The sequence below is a fragment of the Amblyomma americanum genome, chromosome 3, assembly GCF_052857255.1.
Source record: "Amblyomma americanum isolate KBUSLIRL-KWMA chromosome 3, ASM5285725v1, whole genome shotgun sequence".
Taxonomy (NCBI): Eukaryota; Metazoa; Arthropoda; class Arachnida; order Ixodida; family Ixodidae; genus Amblyomma; species Amblyomma americanum.
In genome coordinates this window covers 200,227,951-200,245,147 of record NC_135499.1, presented here as the reverse complement: position 1 = coordinate 200,245,147, position 17,197 = coordinate 200,227,951, and the positions used below count along the sequence as shown (strand labels likewise).

Here is a 17,197-nt window from a genome sequence, read left to right as displayed (position 1 = left end):
ACCCGAAAGACACGGGTTCGATCCCGGCTCCGGCGGTCGAATTTCGATGAAGGCGAAATTCTAGAGGCCCGTGCACTGTGCGATGTCTGTGAACGTTAAAGAACCCCGGGTGGTCGAAATTTCTGGAGCCCTTCACTACGGCGTCCCTCATAGCCTGAGTCGTTTGGGGACATTAAACCCCAATAAACCAAACCTAAACCAAGTTGCGCATGACTGTTGACGGTTCGCCAGCAAAAAGCTCATGGAAGCCTGCGTGTGCTTTGTGGTTAGCAGTAGGCTTTTCGTGCGATCGTTAGCGCGGCACCTTTGCTGTCCCCCAGTGGTGTGCGCGCTATTGGGAATCAATCATTCCGCAATGCGGCCGTCGTCAGGCGAGGAGGCAACCACCGCGCCATTCGAAGCTGCCTCTCACGTCAGCCACCAATCACCGCACAGTGCCTGGAAACAATTCCAGGGGGATCAACGCTCGCCTCCAGAGGCGCAGCAAAGAAACGCCCGGTGCCAAAAGAGAAAGAAAAAAAAACGGAGGAGAATTCGATTCTTTAAAGTGGCTGGCTGAGAACTTGCTCACGGGAAAAGAACATTCGGGAAGTTTTGCGGAGTCGATCGCAGTTGTGCGCGTACACAGTAGCTTGTTACTCGTGAGCACTGGGCAACACGCAGTCAATACGGCCTCGTCGTACTTCCTCGATCATTGTATCTCGTTCCAGATAAGCTGGTTCGTACCTCGAAGATTATGCGCGTGTTGTTCACGTAAGTAGAGATGCAGCTCAGAGATATGTTGTGTGCACGTGTGCGTGCATACTTGAGCGTGTGTACCACAAGATGTTCTTATTTCTTGTGAGTTTGAGGTAACTATGGGAGACAGTGTTCGATATAAGAGACGTACGATCTCGAGATGCATGCAGTTCCTTTTTCCCGTAGTAGAAATTGTTTTCTTTTTTGGGGGGGGGGGAGGAAATGGCGCAGTATCTGTCTCATATATCGGCGGACACCTGAACCGCACCGTAAGGGAAAGGATAAAGGAGGGAGTGAAAGAAAGGAAGAGAGAGGTGCCCTATTGGAGGGCTCCGGAATAATTTCGACAACCTGGGGATCATTAACGTGCACTGACACCGCACAGCACACGGGCGCCTTAGCGTTTTGCCTCCATAAAAACGCAGCCGCCGCGGTCGGGTTCGAACCCGGGAACTCCGGATCAGTAGCCGAGCGCCCTAACCACTGAGCCACTGCGGCGGGTCTCAGTTTTGTGCATGAGGTCAGAATGCGCATGAGGTCTAGGTAACGACCCAGCTATCACGCAGCAACTTGCTAATATTCGACAGCTATACGCTTAATTGTTTGACAGGCGTGTAGTCAGTCAAACCTGAAATAAAGGATTTCTCTCCCACTTCATTCAATGTAAGCGTTTGCTTCGTTGCCTGATCTATTTATAACCGGGCACAATTGGAACAGAACGACTCGCGATAAGCTCTACCCGCATCAAAACGAGCAAAACTCCTTTTGTCATCTTTATTCACTGTCATTTTATGGTCCTCTGTGACGGCATCATCCTTGACAAAAGTTCTTAAAAATACCAGACTGCCTCCGTCTCACAAAAGTAATGCAGAAGCTGTGGAAGCCAGAGAACTGGCAGAAATTAATTATGAGTACAATTCATGAGGATCTTTCTACATCAGAAAATATCGCGATTGCCTTGCACCTTGGCTGTCGTGTCGTATCCTATCATGAAAAAGAAGTGCATGACATTGACCTATGACGAGCTATTCTCGTGCGTGAAAATCATTACAATATGGGCCCTTATTGCCTGAAATCCAGCTATAACTTCAAAAATGCGGCATCATTTTGTGAGACAAAACATACAAGGGGTTTCATTAAATTCACAACGGATTTTTTTTTTTTTTACGAAAATGCTAAAATACTACCGAGTATCGTTTTTTGGGTTGGACTATCTCATCAAGTGGATGCACCATTCAAGCTTATTTGCAGATATTCGTCGCTTATTGCCACGCCTGTTACATTAACGTCGTAAGTAATATGTTCCAACTAATCTCTACTGAATAAAATGAAGCACCTTGCTTACTGACCTTCGTCGGCTCCAGAGACTCTTGGCAGCGAAGTAGGCACCCCTCGTTATTGTGGTAAGCATTGGCGAAGTCTTTAAGTCCGCCATTCGTTTCTTTTTACACCAAGACTACGGGGGAAAAGTCACTATTTTATCTGTCGGAAGCACAAATATGGCAGCGTATCCAGCACAGGAATAGCAGTAGCACATGGAGCACAATATAGCTGGCATCGGTCGTCGTTGTGACTTTCTATATTCAGCATCGTAGGGCTATGTTTTTTTTATCATAACCCACATCTTTTCCTGTATTCCTTTCATTTATTTTTGGATTATCAATATTTTCCTGCTTATGACATTGAGATATATAGTTCACTCCGATTAAAAGAAGGCAGCGAAGCTTGTGGGGTAAATTCAACCGCTTGTGTGAGAAAACAGATTGCGCTGGTGCCTCGCACATCGCAGAGGTTAGCCGCACCATTCGCGCCAGAAGTAGCACGGCGTGTAATTTCTCGACGTAAGTTTGCTTGCTCGAGGCGTTAGAATTTCGAAACATGGTAGCCTGGTGCACAAATGCGCTACTGAAGCGCTTTCACACAGGCACAGTATGTCCGCAGAATTCCACACGTTCGCCTGTCAGCGCACTTCGATGCTTGAACAGTGTTTCATTTGCTTGCGGTGACAGTTATACACAAATTCTGTGGCTCCAAGAGGCAACAAAATCTTTTAGAAACAAATGAGAAATCAAAAGGCTATTCAATGTCATATCAATACCCGTGTCCAGTCGGCGCCAGTATTGCGTACAGAAACACCAGGAGCAAGTAGCAGACAGTAAAAAGAAATATGATTAACAGCCTATGGCTTCCAGGCTACGTGCTCGCGTCCACCTGGCTTATAGGTCGATGTGACTTTCGCACAGCCGTTGTGTTTAGAGCGTAGCGGGTGCGGCAAGGTATAGCCTTGTTTTCAGGGCAGTGTGCATCCAGGACGCCATACAAATTGTTAACACGTATTTAATTTTTACCGTTCCCATTATGGCTGAACTGTTACGGTGCAAATTCTTTGGTATTTCTTGCGTGAAACTCTATGGCGTGACTCGAGGAAAAAAATTGGGTCTGAGGAAAGGAAATTACGCATACCTGTCTCATATATCTCGGTGGACACCTTAACCTGTGCGCCGTAAGGGAAGGAATAAGGAGGGAGTGAAAGAAGAAATAGGTGCCGTAGTGTAGGTGTGCGGTCTAATTTAACGCGTACTGACATTGCACAGCACACGTGCCCCTTTTGCGTTTCACCTCCATCGAAACGTAGCTGCCGTGGTCGGGTTCGAACCCGGGTACTCCGGCTCAGTAACGAGTGCCTTAACCACTGAGCCACCGCAGCGGGTGTCCATAAAACGGTGGGAACTCCGGATCGGGCGCTTGGCTACTGATCCGGAGTTCCCGGGTTCGAACCCGACCGCGGCGGCTGCGTTTTATGGAGGCAAAACGCTAAGGCGCCCGTGTGCTTTGCGATGTCAGCGCACGTTAAAGATCCCCAGGTGGTAGAAATTATTCCGGAGCCCTCCACTACAGCACCTCTTTCTTCCTTTCTTCTTTCACTCCTTCCTTTATCCTTCCCTTACGGCGCGGTTCAGGTGTCCAAAGATATATGAGACAGATACTGCGCCATTTCCTTTACCCAAGAAACCAATTATTATTATTACTCATGCGATACCCACTGTCCCATCGGCCCTCATTTGTGATACCATCTGTGGGGTGTCCTTCGCAGCGGCTCGTCCCATGCCTCGGCCGACGCCGGCCGGCAGCTGTGCAGCCCGCAGCAGCCCCAGCATCGCCCAGCGGCAGCGCAGCAGCGGCCTCCGGTCTGTGGCGGCCGCGGTCCTCTCGTGAGGCTCGACGAGGTCCCGCCCGCACGCAAGCGCCGCCCCAGCGAGGCATGCGACTCGACGGACTGGCCCTAATCGCCGTGAGTCGACGCTCTCTCCTCCTCCTCCTACTCTGACGAACAAACGCGGCGCAATGACGCCGGAATCATCGTGTCGCATTGAAAAGAAAAAGAAGAAAAACGCCGATGCACGTTACAGCACCGTTGTGCGACGCCCCACGCCCAACGTTGTTATATATCGCATCATAATGAGAGTCGGCACCGTCAGCCCTGACTGCTGCTTGCGGGGGTTAGCGGTCGCCACTCCACTTTTGAGGGCGATACGCTACGCCGCACTTCATACAGGGACGCAGAAGTGAGCGATAATGGTGGTGGTGGTAGTTGTTTATTTTTATTAAAATAATAGTAAAAAGAAAGCAAAAGATTTTTGCTAGCCCCGGAATCTGCCATCGATACTGAAGCACCTGAGCTGGGGCAGCGGAAATAAAGGATAGCAGGCAGAATGGAGAAATGAAATGAAAGAGTTGAGGGGACATAAGGGAGTTGCTGTACTGTGTACAAGGGAAACGCACGGCACGTTTAAGCACTGGAACTGTTAAGTGAAATTACAGAAAAATGCAAAAAAAATATGAGAGCATGACGGAAAAGTTTTCTGTGATGGCACATATCGTAATGAAGCTTTTTATGGTTTTGTACTCTGCAAGAGGAAAATCGCGCGCGGTTAGCAAACGCGGCAGGCTGAAATCACGGAGACTTTTGGCAGTCACTAACAATGCTGCTGATCTTTAGGACAATAATAATAATTGGTTTTTGGGGGAAAGGAAATGGCGCAGTATCTGTTCCACATATCGGCGGACACCTGAACCGCGCCGTAAGGGAAGGGATAAAGGAGAGAGTTAAAGAAGAAAGGAAGAAAGAGGTGCAGTAGTGGAGGGCTCCGGAGTAATTTCGACCAACTGGGGATCTTTAACGTGCACTGGCATCGCATAGCACACGGGTGCCTTAGCGTTTTTCCTCCATAAAAACGCAGCCGCCGCGGTCGGGCTCGAACACGGGAACTCTGGATCAGTAGCCGAGCGACCTAACCATCGCTCGGCTACTGATCCGGAGTTCCCGGTTTCGAACTGTAGGAGCTCCTCATCGCGCGAGGGGGATGGGGTTGTGCGTGCACAAGACGCCACTGGGATCCCGGAAGGTAGCTAATGCTCGGGCCAGTGCGTGCACTTTCTCGTTTCCCCGCAACCCTTGGCGCGCGGGTGTCCAAATGAGCGCTACCGGTTCTGCCAGTGATGGACTGCCGGCCAACACTCGTACTGCTGTGGCTGAAATTCAGCCCGCGTCAAATTTTCTAGAACCATTACAAATTAAGCAGAGCGGTACTTCCGAAAGCAAGTAAGCAGCCAACCAAAAACAAAGAGGTTGCTTGACGCAAGCTACAAACCGGAGTATTCCCTGACCCTCAGCTTTATAGCAAGTGGCACCCGGAGATTTTCAGCCCCAGGTGCAAACGTTGCGACGGCATAGCGGACATGATCCATATGATAGGGACATGTAAGAGCTTTGGACAACTTTATAGAACGGATGAGTCCTGGTAGGCACTGCTTCACAACGAGGACGACAATCAACAACGTGAAGTCATCCGTCTCGCCTTGGCCGCTGCTGAGATCCAGGAGATCTCGGTCGACGGCTGAGGGGGAGGACATGGCTGGGACCGAGCGGCGCCTCGGATACCCATCATCCTTTTGACGGGTGCTAATAAACGTTATTTCTCTCTCTCTCTCTCTACCGGGTCCGAACCCGACCGCGGTGGCTGCGTTTTTATGGAGGCAAAACGCTAAGGCACCCGTGTGCTGTGCGATGTCAGTGCACGTTAAAGGGACTATGCAATAAATTATTTTCGGTTACATAAAGCAGACTATAGATAGGCATTCGATCACTCGTTACCCCAGTGCAAGAATTTTTGAGCTAGCATCAATAACAACCAAGATATATACGATTAAAAATTACGCTCCTCCTCTCCTCCCTCAACTTGTACACGCGGGCACCAGAAAAAAATAAAAAAAACAGGTCTGGGACTGGGCCCCGCCTATGAACATGTCATCCGCTGACGTTCAGTTTGCAACTTCCGGTTGTCGCACCCAGCGTCCCAGCAGCAGCATCGGCAGCGTCTCCACGGTCTCTCTTCGCCTTTCTGGATTGCGGCACGCGTCGAATTCTTTTGTTTGTCGTCTGTTGTTACGGACAAAAAAGACACTGTGGGTGGCTCCGGAACTCACGGCAGATAAAGCCGACAGAGGTAAATTGAAACCATATGCGCGAAGGCAGTGGCCTGGCTCGCGCTTGCCCGAGAGGCTCACGCGGCGGCATGAGCAGACGACTTTCACGGCTACCGGAAGTGTGCCCGTGACGTCGTGGCTGCCGTGGCTCCAGCGAATGAGAGCGTGTGGTGACCTGGCGACGTCACGGAACTAGTGACGTCTATTTTGACGCTTTTAGTTGCAAAATCCGTCACTACGAGAACGCCAATCGGCGCGTGAATTTTGAAAAACAATGTTTGAAAATTCATAATAAATTGCCGGCTCAGTTCCGGAGACTCATACTTAGTGTGAAGGACCCTTAACATCATTTCTAAGCATCATTGAAAACATTTACAAGCGACCTTTATTTCATTGCTTATTTCCTTTAAAGATCCCCAGGTGGTCGAAATTACTCCGGAACCCTCCACTACGGTACCTCTTTCTTCCATTCTTCTTTCACTCCCTCCTTTATTCCTTCCCTTACGGTGCGGTTCCGGTTCCCGCCGATATGTGGGACAGATAATGCGCCATTTCCTTTCCCCAAAAAACCAATTATTATTATTATTGTCCTAAAGATCAGCAGCATTGGTAGTGACTGCTAAAAGTCTCCGTGATTTGAGCCTGCTGCGTTTTGCTAACCACGTGCGATTTTCCTCTTGCAGAGGTACAATACCATAAAAAGCTTTATTACAATATGTGTCATCACAGAAAACTTCTCCGCATGCTCTCACATTTTTTTTTGCATTTTTAGCTAATCTCATTTAACAGTGTCATTGCTTAAACTTGCCGTGCGTTTCCGTTGTACACAGTACTGCAACTACATTATCGCTCACTTTTGCTACGATCGCGACTCAGCTACATCGTACCCCCCCCCCCCCCCCCCCCCCCGAGTCCTGCAGTATCATCTTCGTAGTCTAGCAGAATTTGACACCCCTATAGCGCTGCGATTTGAGAATGCTGTGTAAAAGAAAAATGTTCCTCAGCTTACCGAGTCTAAGGCTAGGTGCATTTATGCGCCTCTTCAATGTTTTTTTAGCATTCGCTGTCTTAAATTTGTTGCAAATTCGAATAAGTCTAACGACGCGCTGTTGAAGTACCGTTATATTAAACGCCATTGTCTTAGCGCCACGGACACTGAAGCAAGCCTTTGCTCTATTCATTGCTCCTGGTATGAAACTGCAGAGGTAATTCCAATGCTGTGCGCTCGTAACGAAGTGTCGGAGTATTACTGGCACTAATATTACAACAGTGCTTTGAAGGTACAAAGTCAGTAAAATGTTCCCAGGCCATAGGGTCGACTTTGGAGAGCAGTAGTCGGGCGCTTAACACCGCTATGAATCTAACAGGGTTGTGAAAGGCGAGAAGGATGTTTCCCCTACCCCGTACAAATATGTAGTCGAGGGTTCGACTGCATAATGTCTGGTCTGGAATCTGATCAAAATGTACATATATGCTCTCAGCTTCGAAAATGACGTAAATAACCATCGACATGGCTCTAATGCACACTTTGGGGCCTGGAAACCTTTGACCAACCCTGTACCTCTTTGTTTAGAATAAGGGAAGTTTGGCAAGCAATGAACACGCCCATTGTAAGTTTCGGACTTAAAAAACGACTTTCCTGTGCTCTGCGTCACTTTGCTGATCTATGCTGATTGACTGTGACCATTCCATTTATTTGTTTTTTTTCGTAAAAACAGCGAGAACGCTAGCCTCACATTTTTTTCTAGCTGGCTTTGAAAGATTCCGTTGCTCGTCTAGAAAACCATGGCGACCCCATGTTCGCCTGTAGTTTTAAAAACAAGCATTAAGACGGTTCGCGCTCCCAGGGCGCAGAATTTTACTTACAAAAACAACTCCTCTTGTAAGCGTACTACTACCTTGTTTGTATCTGAAATTAAGTGCCTTCCAAGCTGAACGCTCGCGATTACAAACCCGTTGTCGTGCCGGTAAGCCTATATTGAAACGGTCCATATGTGTGCGACCTTGCGCACACATATGTCAGATTAAATTCCACGCATTTGACGGGCAAATGGACGGTTTTAGAATTTTATTGAGCTTACATTTATCGAATGAGTGTAACTTGCAGTTAAAGCATGTGAAGCCTCTTTGGGCTAGAATTTGAAATGATAACGTAATCGCCGAATAAAGCAGCGATTTCGTTGTGGCTTCTCCGCAGCGCATACCACCTGGTAAAGGACCCGATGATGTCTTCTGCGGCGGTGGTACATATTCAACGCTGTGGCACTTGCTAAACCTTGGTAAACCAATGTCGCCGAAGGCGAAGCCCGCGCAGAGATTTTGACCGCATCGAGTGAAGCACGACATGATGTGGTCGAAGAAAATGCAAATATGAAATATGATCTTAGATGAGCTTCTCCGCACTTCTGTTGCGCTCTGAGGAGAAGCCCTAAACTTTGTGATGTAGTCTAAGGAGATGCAAATATGAAATATGATCTTAGATTAGCTTCTCCGCACTCCTGTAGCGTTCTGAGGAGAAGCCCTAAACATTGTAGCTGCTTTAATCTGCGATTAAGTCACAACTTAAAGTGCTAGCGCAGAAAAACTTCGCATGCTTTAGCTCCAGATTTCATGCACTCCAATCCCGGATTTCGGTCTTATTTCTTAAAAACGTTTTAGCTTAAAGGTCCGAGCTGAAGCAATAGCCGCGCTTGGATTTCCATGCGTCGGAAGTTTCGTATGCGGGCATACTGCCTGCGATTCGGCGTTTGTGGGTCTCAAGAGGCTACGAAAAGAAAGGAGAGGCAAAACTGCGAGACGGAAGAAATCCACAAGCAGTCTGAGGCTGAATGTATCAAAAGTAACCACTTCTCTAGAACTTTGCCGTTTTCTCGCGTTCCTGACGCGCCCCGCCTTTGCAAAAATGGTCTATAGACAGTCTGTAGACTTCTTATGGACTCCATTGCCTTCCTATAGGTATTCATTTTTATCCATTCATAGTCTAAAGACTGGCTATAGATAAATGTCTACTAAAAGTGCATAAAACAAACCTATCGATTGCCTATAGACTTTCTATAGGATTTAGTCTATAGGATTTGTATTGCCTATAGACTGTTCTCTAGGTTTGTCTATAAAAAGTCTGTAGACATTATAGACATAAGTCTATGGACAGTATAAACACTGTCTCAAAAAAAAATTGTAAGGGCGGAAGAGCTGATATTCGCATTGGTTGAAGCGCCGTGGTCACGTGTTAACGCGCGCTTTCTTGCTCCGCAGCAGATGCCGGCTTCATTCCCACGTATGCTTCGTTTCGTTTTTGTGCGACGGGCGGTAACCGCTTCGCCAGTGTTGGTGGCGTTTACGTGTTGCGGCGATGCCGAGCTCGTGTTGTGCTTACGGGTACCACAACCGAGGAGACAACGGGAAAATACCTCTCGTTACTCCATCCTGGAAAAACAACGCGGCCCGCCGAATGGTTCGGCTGCACATTATAGGCCGGGCAAGCTTCGGTAATGCGCTGGATACGCGCCTTTGTGAGCTGAGTGGCGGTTCTTCACTGCCCATACCCTCTTTTTTTTTATGTATATGGTATGAAGCGCGAGCGACTGCAGTCTTTCTTTGCAGTAAATGACGCTCGACGTGGTTGTAGTTGGACACGGTCGCTCGCGGCCTGCGAAAGCAGCCCATCGTGTTTTTCGAGCCCCGCCGTTCACGTCGCGTGCTCTGCGGATCAAGCGTTGATGTCGCAGGCATTACATGGCTTATTCATTCAGTTGTAGTTACACTCATTCGTGGACTCAACTCGAAAGTTGCGCTCCATATTGTTAAAGCCCCGCAGTTCACGCTGCTCGCTTGGCAGACATGTAGCTTTGATATCGCGCCCATTGCTGGACGTATTTGTTTTGTTGCAGTTGGACTTCTTCACTCACGATCTCGAGACTAACGCGGCAATTCTCGTTGTTTCAACCCCCGCCCTTCATGCTGCTCGCGGTGCAGGTCTAGGTTTGACAACGCCCGCATTGCTGAACGTATTTGTTCTGGCGGGATTGTTGCGAAAGTCGGCCGCTACTCTCCCTAGGCACAGTAAAGGCAGCTATCTCTTGAATGCGCTTTACGGGCGTTCATAATATTTATTGTGCAAACTAGGTCCAGCGTTAAATGTAGTCGCAAACATGTTTTACGGCCGTCGTCGCAGCCGCCGAATACACGTGGAACTTCTGTAACGTGAACAGATGGGGTAAATGGAACCACTAACGTTCTGATCGACGTTTGCCTAGCGTACGAACGTACTGAAGTGTTAACAGTTGTGCGTGCTGTCAAAATTATTTATGAAAGTTCACGCCGTTTCTTTTTTAATGTCTTGCATCTTTCCTGATAAGGGCATGCCACACTAAATCTATCTGTTTACTGCGGTAGTTCAGGCTGCTGCACGTTATGCATGACAATGACACGACAGAAGCCAATGTACTCTTATCTGCCATTATTGCTTGTGCTGGCAAAAGATGACAGTAACATAAAGGAGCAGCATTCTAGTGAGTCACGCAGTGCTGCAGCGTCGCGCCACACAGTGGTAGTAAATATTTTTTTGATTGCCGTCAATTAGCCAGGACAATTCACCCAATATCAAAATTCTTTTGATCACAGCCGTGTAACGATGCGCAACCACGGCATCGTATTCGACAGTCCACACATAAACGCAAGTGACTGCAGCCATTCGGATATTTTCAATGTTAGCCTGTGATGTTACCGGGCCATAGTCATTTCGGAACAATCGCGAAGCCTTCCAGCACTAAAAATATAAATATTGAGGCGCCTTAAATTTAATAGCACGCCTTTAATAGTGCAGACCATAACACGTGTAAACGCAGCTTTGAGAGTAGGATATTTTATGGAAGCATTACTCCGTCATCGGTTCATATAAAGCTTAGACAGCGTGTCTGTCGCTAGCAAAAGTAAAAGCTAAATAATTGCACCCAGAGCGCATGCCGTTCCACTTACTCTTGACAGCGTTAAGTTTGAAATGAGATTGGGCGAAAGACGCCATTCGTAAAACAACGCTCCAAGGATATCCACTATAGCACGCGGGCTTGCTTTCGGGCGCCACTTGCCCTGCAAAAATGGTCTATATAAAGTCTATAGACTTCTTATAGACTGTTTCGTTCCTGTAGGTATTGCTTTTTGTCTATTTATACTCTATAGACTGTAGATAGACAAAAGTCTACTAAAAGTGTATGGCCATAAATCTATAGATGTCTATAAGTTTTCTTTCGGATTTGTATTGCCTGCATACTGTCTATAGAGGATCTATAAACTTTATAAACAGAAGTCTATGAACAGTCTATAGACTGTCTAAAGAAACTTTTGTAAGGGTTTCACTGTGTACTTCTCAATCAAAGTGGCCGCTATTTGCGACAAAGCAGTGCAACATGCTTGATGGCAGTTATTGGAGTAAATACTTTTTCAATCTCTCATGATATGATGTCATTTAGACTGAAGCGAAGGCACAAAACGCAACACTCAATTAATTCGGCCGCGTGGTCTAATCCTCGCCAACGGGCGAGCTTTGGGAGGGTCTGCTAGCTGTACCCGGCCTAGGTGCCGCCACCGTCGACGCCCGGAAGGAGCCGGGATAAGGAGCGCCAGCATAGAATTCTGAGAAGGAAGGAGATGTCGTTCACTGACGAACTTTAAAGACGATAGCGTGGCAGCGTCCTCTAGAGTCGCGATTCCCCTTCACGTCGTTTCAACAACTGATGGTTGCAAGTAATTTGGTGCCTATGTTTAGAAACGAGGAGTCAAGCATTTTGACAAGTACGCATCTATAAAATGAAGATTTAATTCAGACCGAATTCAAGTTATTCTAATCAAAATAGCCAGGGAACGCAGAAATGCATTCATTAGGCAATTTCGCCGCCGACTTAGGCGAACCGCGTTGGATTGAAAGGAAGAATTCAGAATCCAATCGCTGAAGGAAGAGAAAGGTCAAGTATGGTCGACAGTTTCAAAAATTATTACTGGAAATGAAAAGAAACTGTTTTTTTTTTTAATTTCATGTCTGCTACAGAATCATACTCAGAGAAATAAAGAAGCATTGAATTTCTGCAAACTTTACACTCAAGAGGCCAGCACCAGAATCGGCTTTCTTTATTTTTTCTCTTTCTCTCTTTATTTGCTTCTTTCTTTCCTTCTTTCATTCGTGGCTGCATAGAGAAGTAGTGCGGGAGTCAGCCTTCAAAAGCTCGCCATCAGAGGGGCGCAAACAAACCGACCCAAAAAGCTGTCGATGCAGTCATAACAAAAACAGAATGCACCGCGAGTATGTTCGGGGAGCGGCCTCATGGATCCCAATCGTATATGGATCTATGGAGCTCTCGTCTAACACGCAACTACTAGCAAGCTCAATCCGCAGTACCGTGTGACTCTCGGCGCCTCTTAAAAACTGAACGCGAAGCGGCTGCGGAATGCGTTGCGAATTTTTAATCTATTTTCTCGTTCAAATGTGTATGAAGCCCTCCTGAAGTCGGCCTTGTCCTAGCCGCCCGTAGTTTTATCTTTATGACAGTCCCAGATTTATAAGTGAGAGTAAAATGAGTTATAAGCAAGAGGTCCATGTTAAACGAAATTTGATGCTCCGGACTAAGGTCATGTGACCGAAATGTCGATGACGTATACGCTTAGTTGCGCTCCGTTTGCGCGAAAAAGTGACGGCAAAAGTAGCCAACTGTTTGCTAGATGTGTTTGCGGTGAGCAGAAGGGCATGCTTGCATATCTTCGGCAGGCTGCGAAACTTGATCATTTTAGAGTAACCGGAGGCACGCTGTTTCGAGAAAGACTAGTCGTTAATTCTAGCATTTTACGTCTTGCTCACCTGCTTGCTTTGACGTTGCCGTCTGCTACCAATTCTGCCCACATTGTGCCACTGCGACCTTTGTGCTGTCGCAGTGTCTTGCCTTTTCTATGGCATCGACAGCTTCTGACACAGCCACACATAGTCACGCGGCACTAGTATTTGAATTCGCTTCCCCGTAATACGAGCCCAACTTACCCAAATTTTACCTTTTTGAAAATGAAGCACCGCAAACTGCTTCCATTCTACTCGCTTTCCTTGGTCGGGTCATATTTAAAAGACTTTGCCAACGGTCACAGATCGGAGAGAAGGCACCTCTGACATCTGACCGGGTCTGGAATCCGGTGGAGGCTCCACGGTACTTGAAAACTTTCTGCTTGTGTGCGAAACACCAACTACGCTCGTTCAAAATAAAAGGACTTGCTGCTCAAATGGTTCGTTAAAGTTCACCTTGCTTTCAAGGTTCCAGTACACCGTACAGGACAAAAATATGAAGGACGACTGGCAGAGCACATGTGCGCTCGTTTTGCAGTTTACGCCCACTGTTTCATTGCTCTAGATGGCTTAGCAGGAAAACAATTTTTGTGGCAATGTCAAACTGTTAACGGTGCAGTGGGAGGACTGGCTGTTCCCACAGCACTGTGGGATGACAGTTATGTGCGCACTTAGGCATACTCAGCAGTACAGAAAACAAATTTGGAGTTTTTTCCTCCATAAAAACGCAGGAACCCGACCGCGGCGGCTGCGTTTTTATGGAGGAAAAACGCTAAGGCGCCCGTGTGCTGTGCGATGTCAGTGCACGTTAAAGATCCCCTGGTGGTCGAAATTATTCCGGAGTCCTCCACTACGGCACCTCCTTCTTCCTTTCTTCTTTCACTCCCTTCCTTATCCCTTCCCTTACGGCGCGGTTCAGGTGTCCAACGATATATGAGACAGATACTGCGCCATTTCCTTTCCCCAAAAACCAATTATTATTATTATTATTAAGCCTTCGAACCTGTAGGCTGAGGATACGAAGTCTGACATGAACGAAGCCACAATTTTGAACTCGACGTCTCCGCAGCCACCGGAGTCGCCCCTCTGCGCAAGCGCCCAGTGAGTGGTTATGCAGTGAAGCATGCGTTCAGGTGTAGGAGTGAGGTAAGCAAGCATGAAGGTAACGTTGCGCCTACATCGAGAAAAGAATGCTCCAAGGGACACCTCACTAAGGACTCCGTTGTAAGACGTATTTAAGAGGTGACCTAAGGAGGGCGCGCTGCTCTTAAGGCATCCTTACCGAGGCAAGGAGATTTATAAAATTTGGCCCTTCGTGCATGCATGTTTGCTTCATGTGCCGCCTTAGTCGTTGAGTCAAACTTGCCGACATTTCCTTCTTTCCGTCATTTTTCTTTCTCTGCCACGTCGGTATTTCAGTCATTGCGTCCTTCATCCTGCTCCCGACGGTGTATCTGTGGTGAACCCCCTATCTCTTCCTGCGCCGATTTCCGTCCCCGTGTCACTGCGTATTGCAGAGGCGCGATGCTCCCTAAGCCTAGAAAATTCTTTCGTCCGGCCCATATTACCTGTTTGCGAAGCGCACATACCTGCCCAGCGGAACGCTCACAATACGAACCTCGAAAACCCTGCAGTGACGCGAGGGGTATGGGTGCTTTGGACGAATGGAGACCGAATCTCCACATCTGTACTGCTGTCCCGCGCTTCTCGCTATATTACCGTGGACGATCTTAACCGCACGGCGCAGGCACCATATAATGACAGACCGTGCCTAGACGCGTCGACAGCTGCGCGAATCTGCACTGTCCTTAGCCGGCCCTACCTTTCACTGCACTGCACGTTTCTAGCCAGGCAGGACGCAGCATTCAGACGAGTGGAACGCAAACTTCGCATTTTTTTCCCCCGCCGTTGCTCCACATTCGACGCCCATGCTTGCAGATACCAACTGGAAACGCGTTCTCTCAGGAAACAGCGTGCCTACGCTGCCTGGCTCAGCATTTTTTGGATCAAATCCTCAGCCACTTCAACGGGTCTCCAAAGATTGGCGCGGGATAACAACTTTTCGCGGCCTGTGACGCGCGCACGCGCGCGTCTGCGCCTATAGGCGCTTGCAGTTCCCGGAAACACGCGCGTCCGCTCAAGCAAACGTCTATGGAGGTATGACAATAGTGTCGCGGTCTGCGCGTTCAGTCGCGCGCAGTGCTGTCATCGAAAGCGCGTTCGAAGACGACCAGTCGGCGCGCTTTGTACTGTCGGAAATTGTTTTCGTCGCGCTGTGGGGAGGAAGGCATGATAGGAGAGCACACAGATATAGCAACCATAGGTTCACTCTCGGCAGCTGAAATCACTTTTGCAGCATGACCGAGTGTTCCCAGCGCTAACGCATGGCAGTGAGCGTCAGTCGGTGTCTTTATGTAATAATGTAATGAATTCAGTTTAAGAAGGCCCAGAAAGAAAAGGTATAGACATAGCGTGAAAAAGGGCCCGCAATCCTAATGGTTGGTAATGCAGTGGTTTTAATAACAATGAGCTTGGAACAAAGAAAATAACCGTATTATTTCCACGTAATAGCAAAAGTCACTAAACTTAGTGCATTACAGTGCATACACAAATAAGAATACCCTAGCTTAAAGAGCGACAGGAGATTCATGTCGGGAGATTTGTACAAATACAGCCCGACTGTGACGTCAATATAAGTTTCCATAATAAAAAAGATCGAAAAAAAAGTTGTAATGCCGGTAACATGTAATCGCGTAATGTGACAGCAAACCGTGGCAGTGAAACAGCAAAACAGAAAGTAATGGGTAAGATTTTAGTGCAGTGTTACTGTATGTTGTGCCGCAGGATTTTTAAACTCGGAATATGAATGGTAAACAGGTTGCTTCATATAGATATACATATATGCATAGCTTTATTTACATAAAGTATATATGCAGAATCTGTTCGTCTTCTTTGCGGTATTTATAAATAAAGAGTGCAGTTACCTATAAGCACACCAAAGGAATGAGGCTAGTAAGGACGCTTAAACAATTTTTGATTCAAAACTTCGAGAAAGTTCAGAATGGCCATGAAAAACCAGCGAAAATGTCGGAAGACTCGCGTTCTTTATAATTGCTGGCAATTTAAAACACTCTTTCTTCAAAGTTCTTTTGAACTAGATGAAGCGACAAAAATAATTGATCTTGTAGTTTACAAACCAGTGTTCGATTTTGCGACGTACTCAGTATACACTGAACGTAGTGCATAGTCTCCCCTGACTTCATGCGCAGCTCTTCCATTGTACCGAGGAGGGTGGTATGTGTGGTCTAAGGCTTTCTCAAAAGCCTTCACGTTCAAGTGCGCTCAAAGAAACGAATTTATGAGGACTTAATGCAGTACGTAAAGTTCCAGGCGACAACATAATATTGGTGGAGAAATCGCCAGCACCTGCGATTGACATGACTAGCGCCATATTTTTACATTTTTCATTGTGCTGTAGACGGGGCTTCGCTACATATCTCAGCTGACTTAGCAACCAGCCCGATTGCGAGCAAGCGTAGAACTGCAAGCCCCATGCCCGTCACACGGCTTTTTATACGGGCCTCTATTGCGCGTTTAATTTCCCCCCCCCCCCCCCAAATCCACCCGGAGAACAGCTTCGCCTGGCTTTACAGCTTATGCTCACCTTGACGTGTACTTAACGGCACTTGGACTTCGATGAAAAGGTCAGTTGTGCCCATTCGCATGCTCGCTAAGAAGATAGAAAAATGAACAAAGGAAAAAAATCCCAACTTATTTGGGTAATTAGGCCAAGTGCGGATATATGCGCTCGCAAGATGTGAATTGTCGGTTGGAGCCACGGCCTACTAGGTGGTACCAGGCTACCACCTATTGCCACCGCAACTTCTTATTCCGCTTAGCTATTGTGAAAGCATCGTGCGAATCACGTTCGCCTAACCGCTGCTGCTCATTCCGCTTAGCTCGATGCGCATATGGGCGGTGCCGCCTAATTATCGCCTCAAGTTCTCACCTCGTTACCACCGGCTACGACTTGGCAAGTAAGCCACCCGGTTGGCAGGTGAGCACTGACTTGAGTGACGTGTGACTTGAGTGAGAGTGACCTGAGTTGCTTGGGTTGGGTTGCGACCCAGGTTGCTCTTCCTGGGCAGCGCA

At 47.5% G+C, this 17,197-nt stretch overlaps 1 protein-coding gene across 2 annotated transcripts in view; it reads left to right on the top strand.

The window, feature by feature from the left end:
* LOC144125874 (uncharacterized) overlaps positions 1-17,197 on the top strand; it is a 131,866-nt gene that overhangs the window by 26,831 nt on the left and 87,838 nt on the right. For both annotated transcript variants that reach the window (XM_077659622.1, XM_077659623.1), the window contains exon 2: positions 3,833-4,030. In XM_077659622.1, coding sequence (XP_077515748.1) covers positions 4,001-4,030 — 30 coding nt within the window. In that variant the 5' untranslated portion in view covers positions 3,833-4,000. The remainder of the gene's footprint in view (positions 1-3,832; positions 4,031-17,197) is intronic.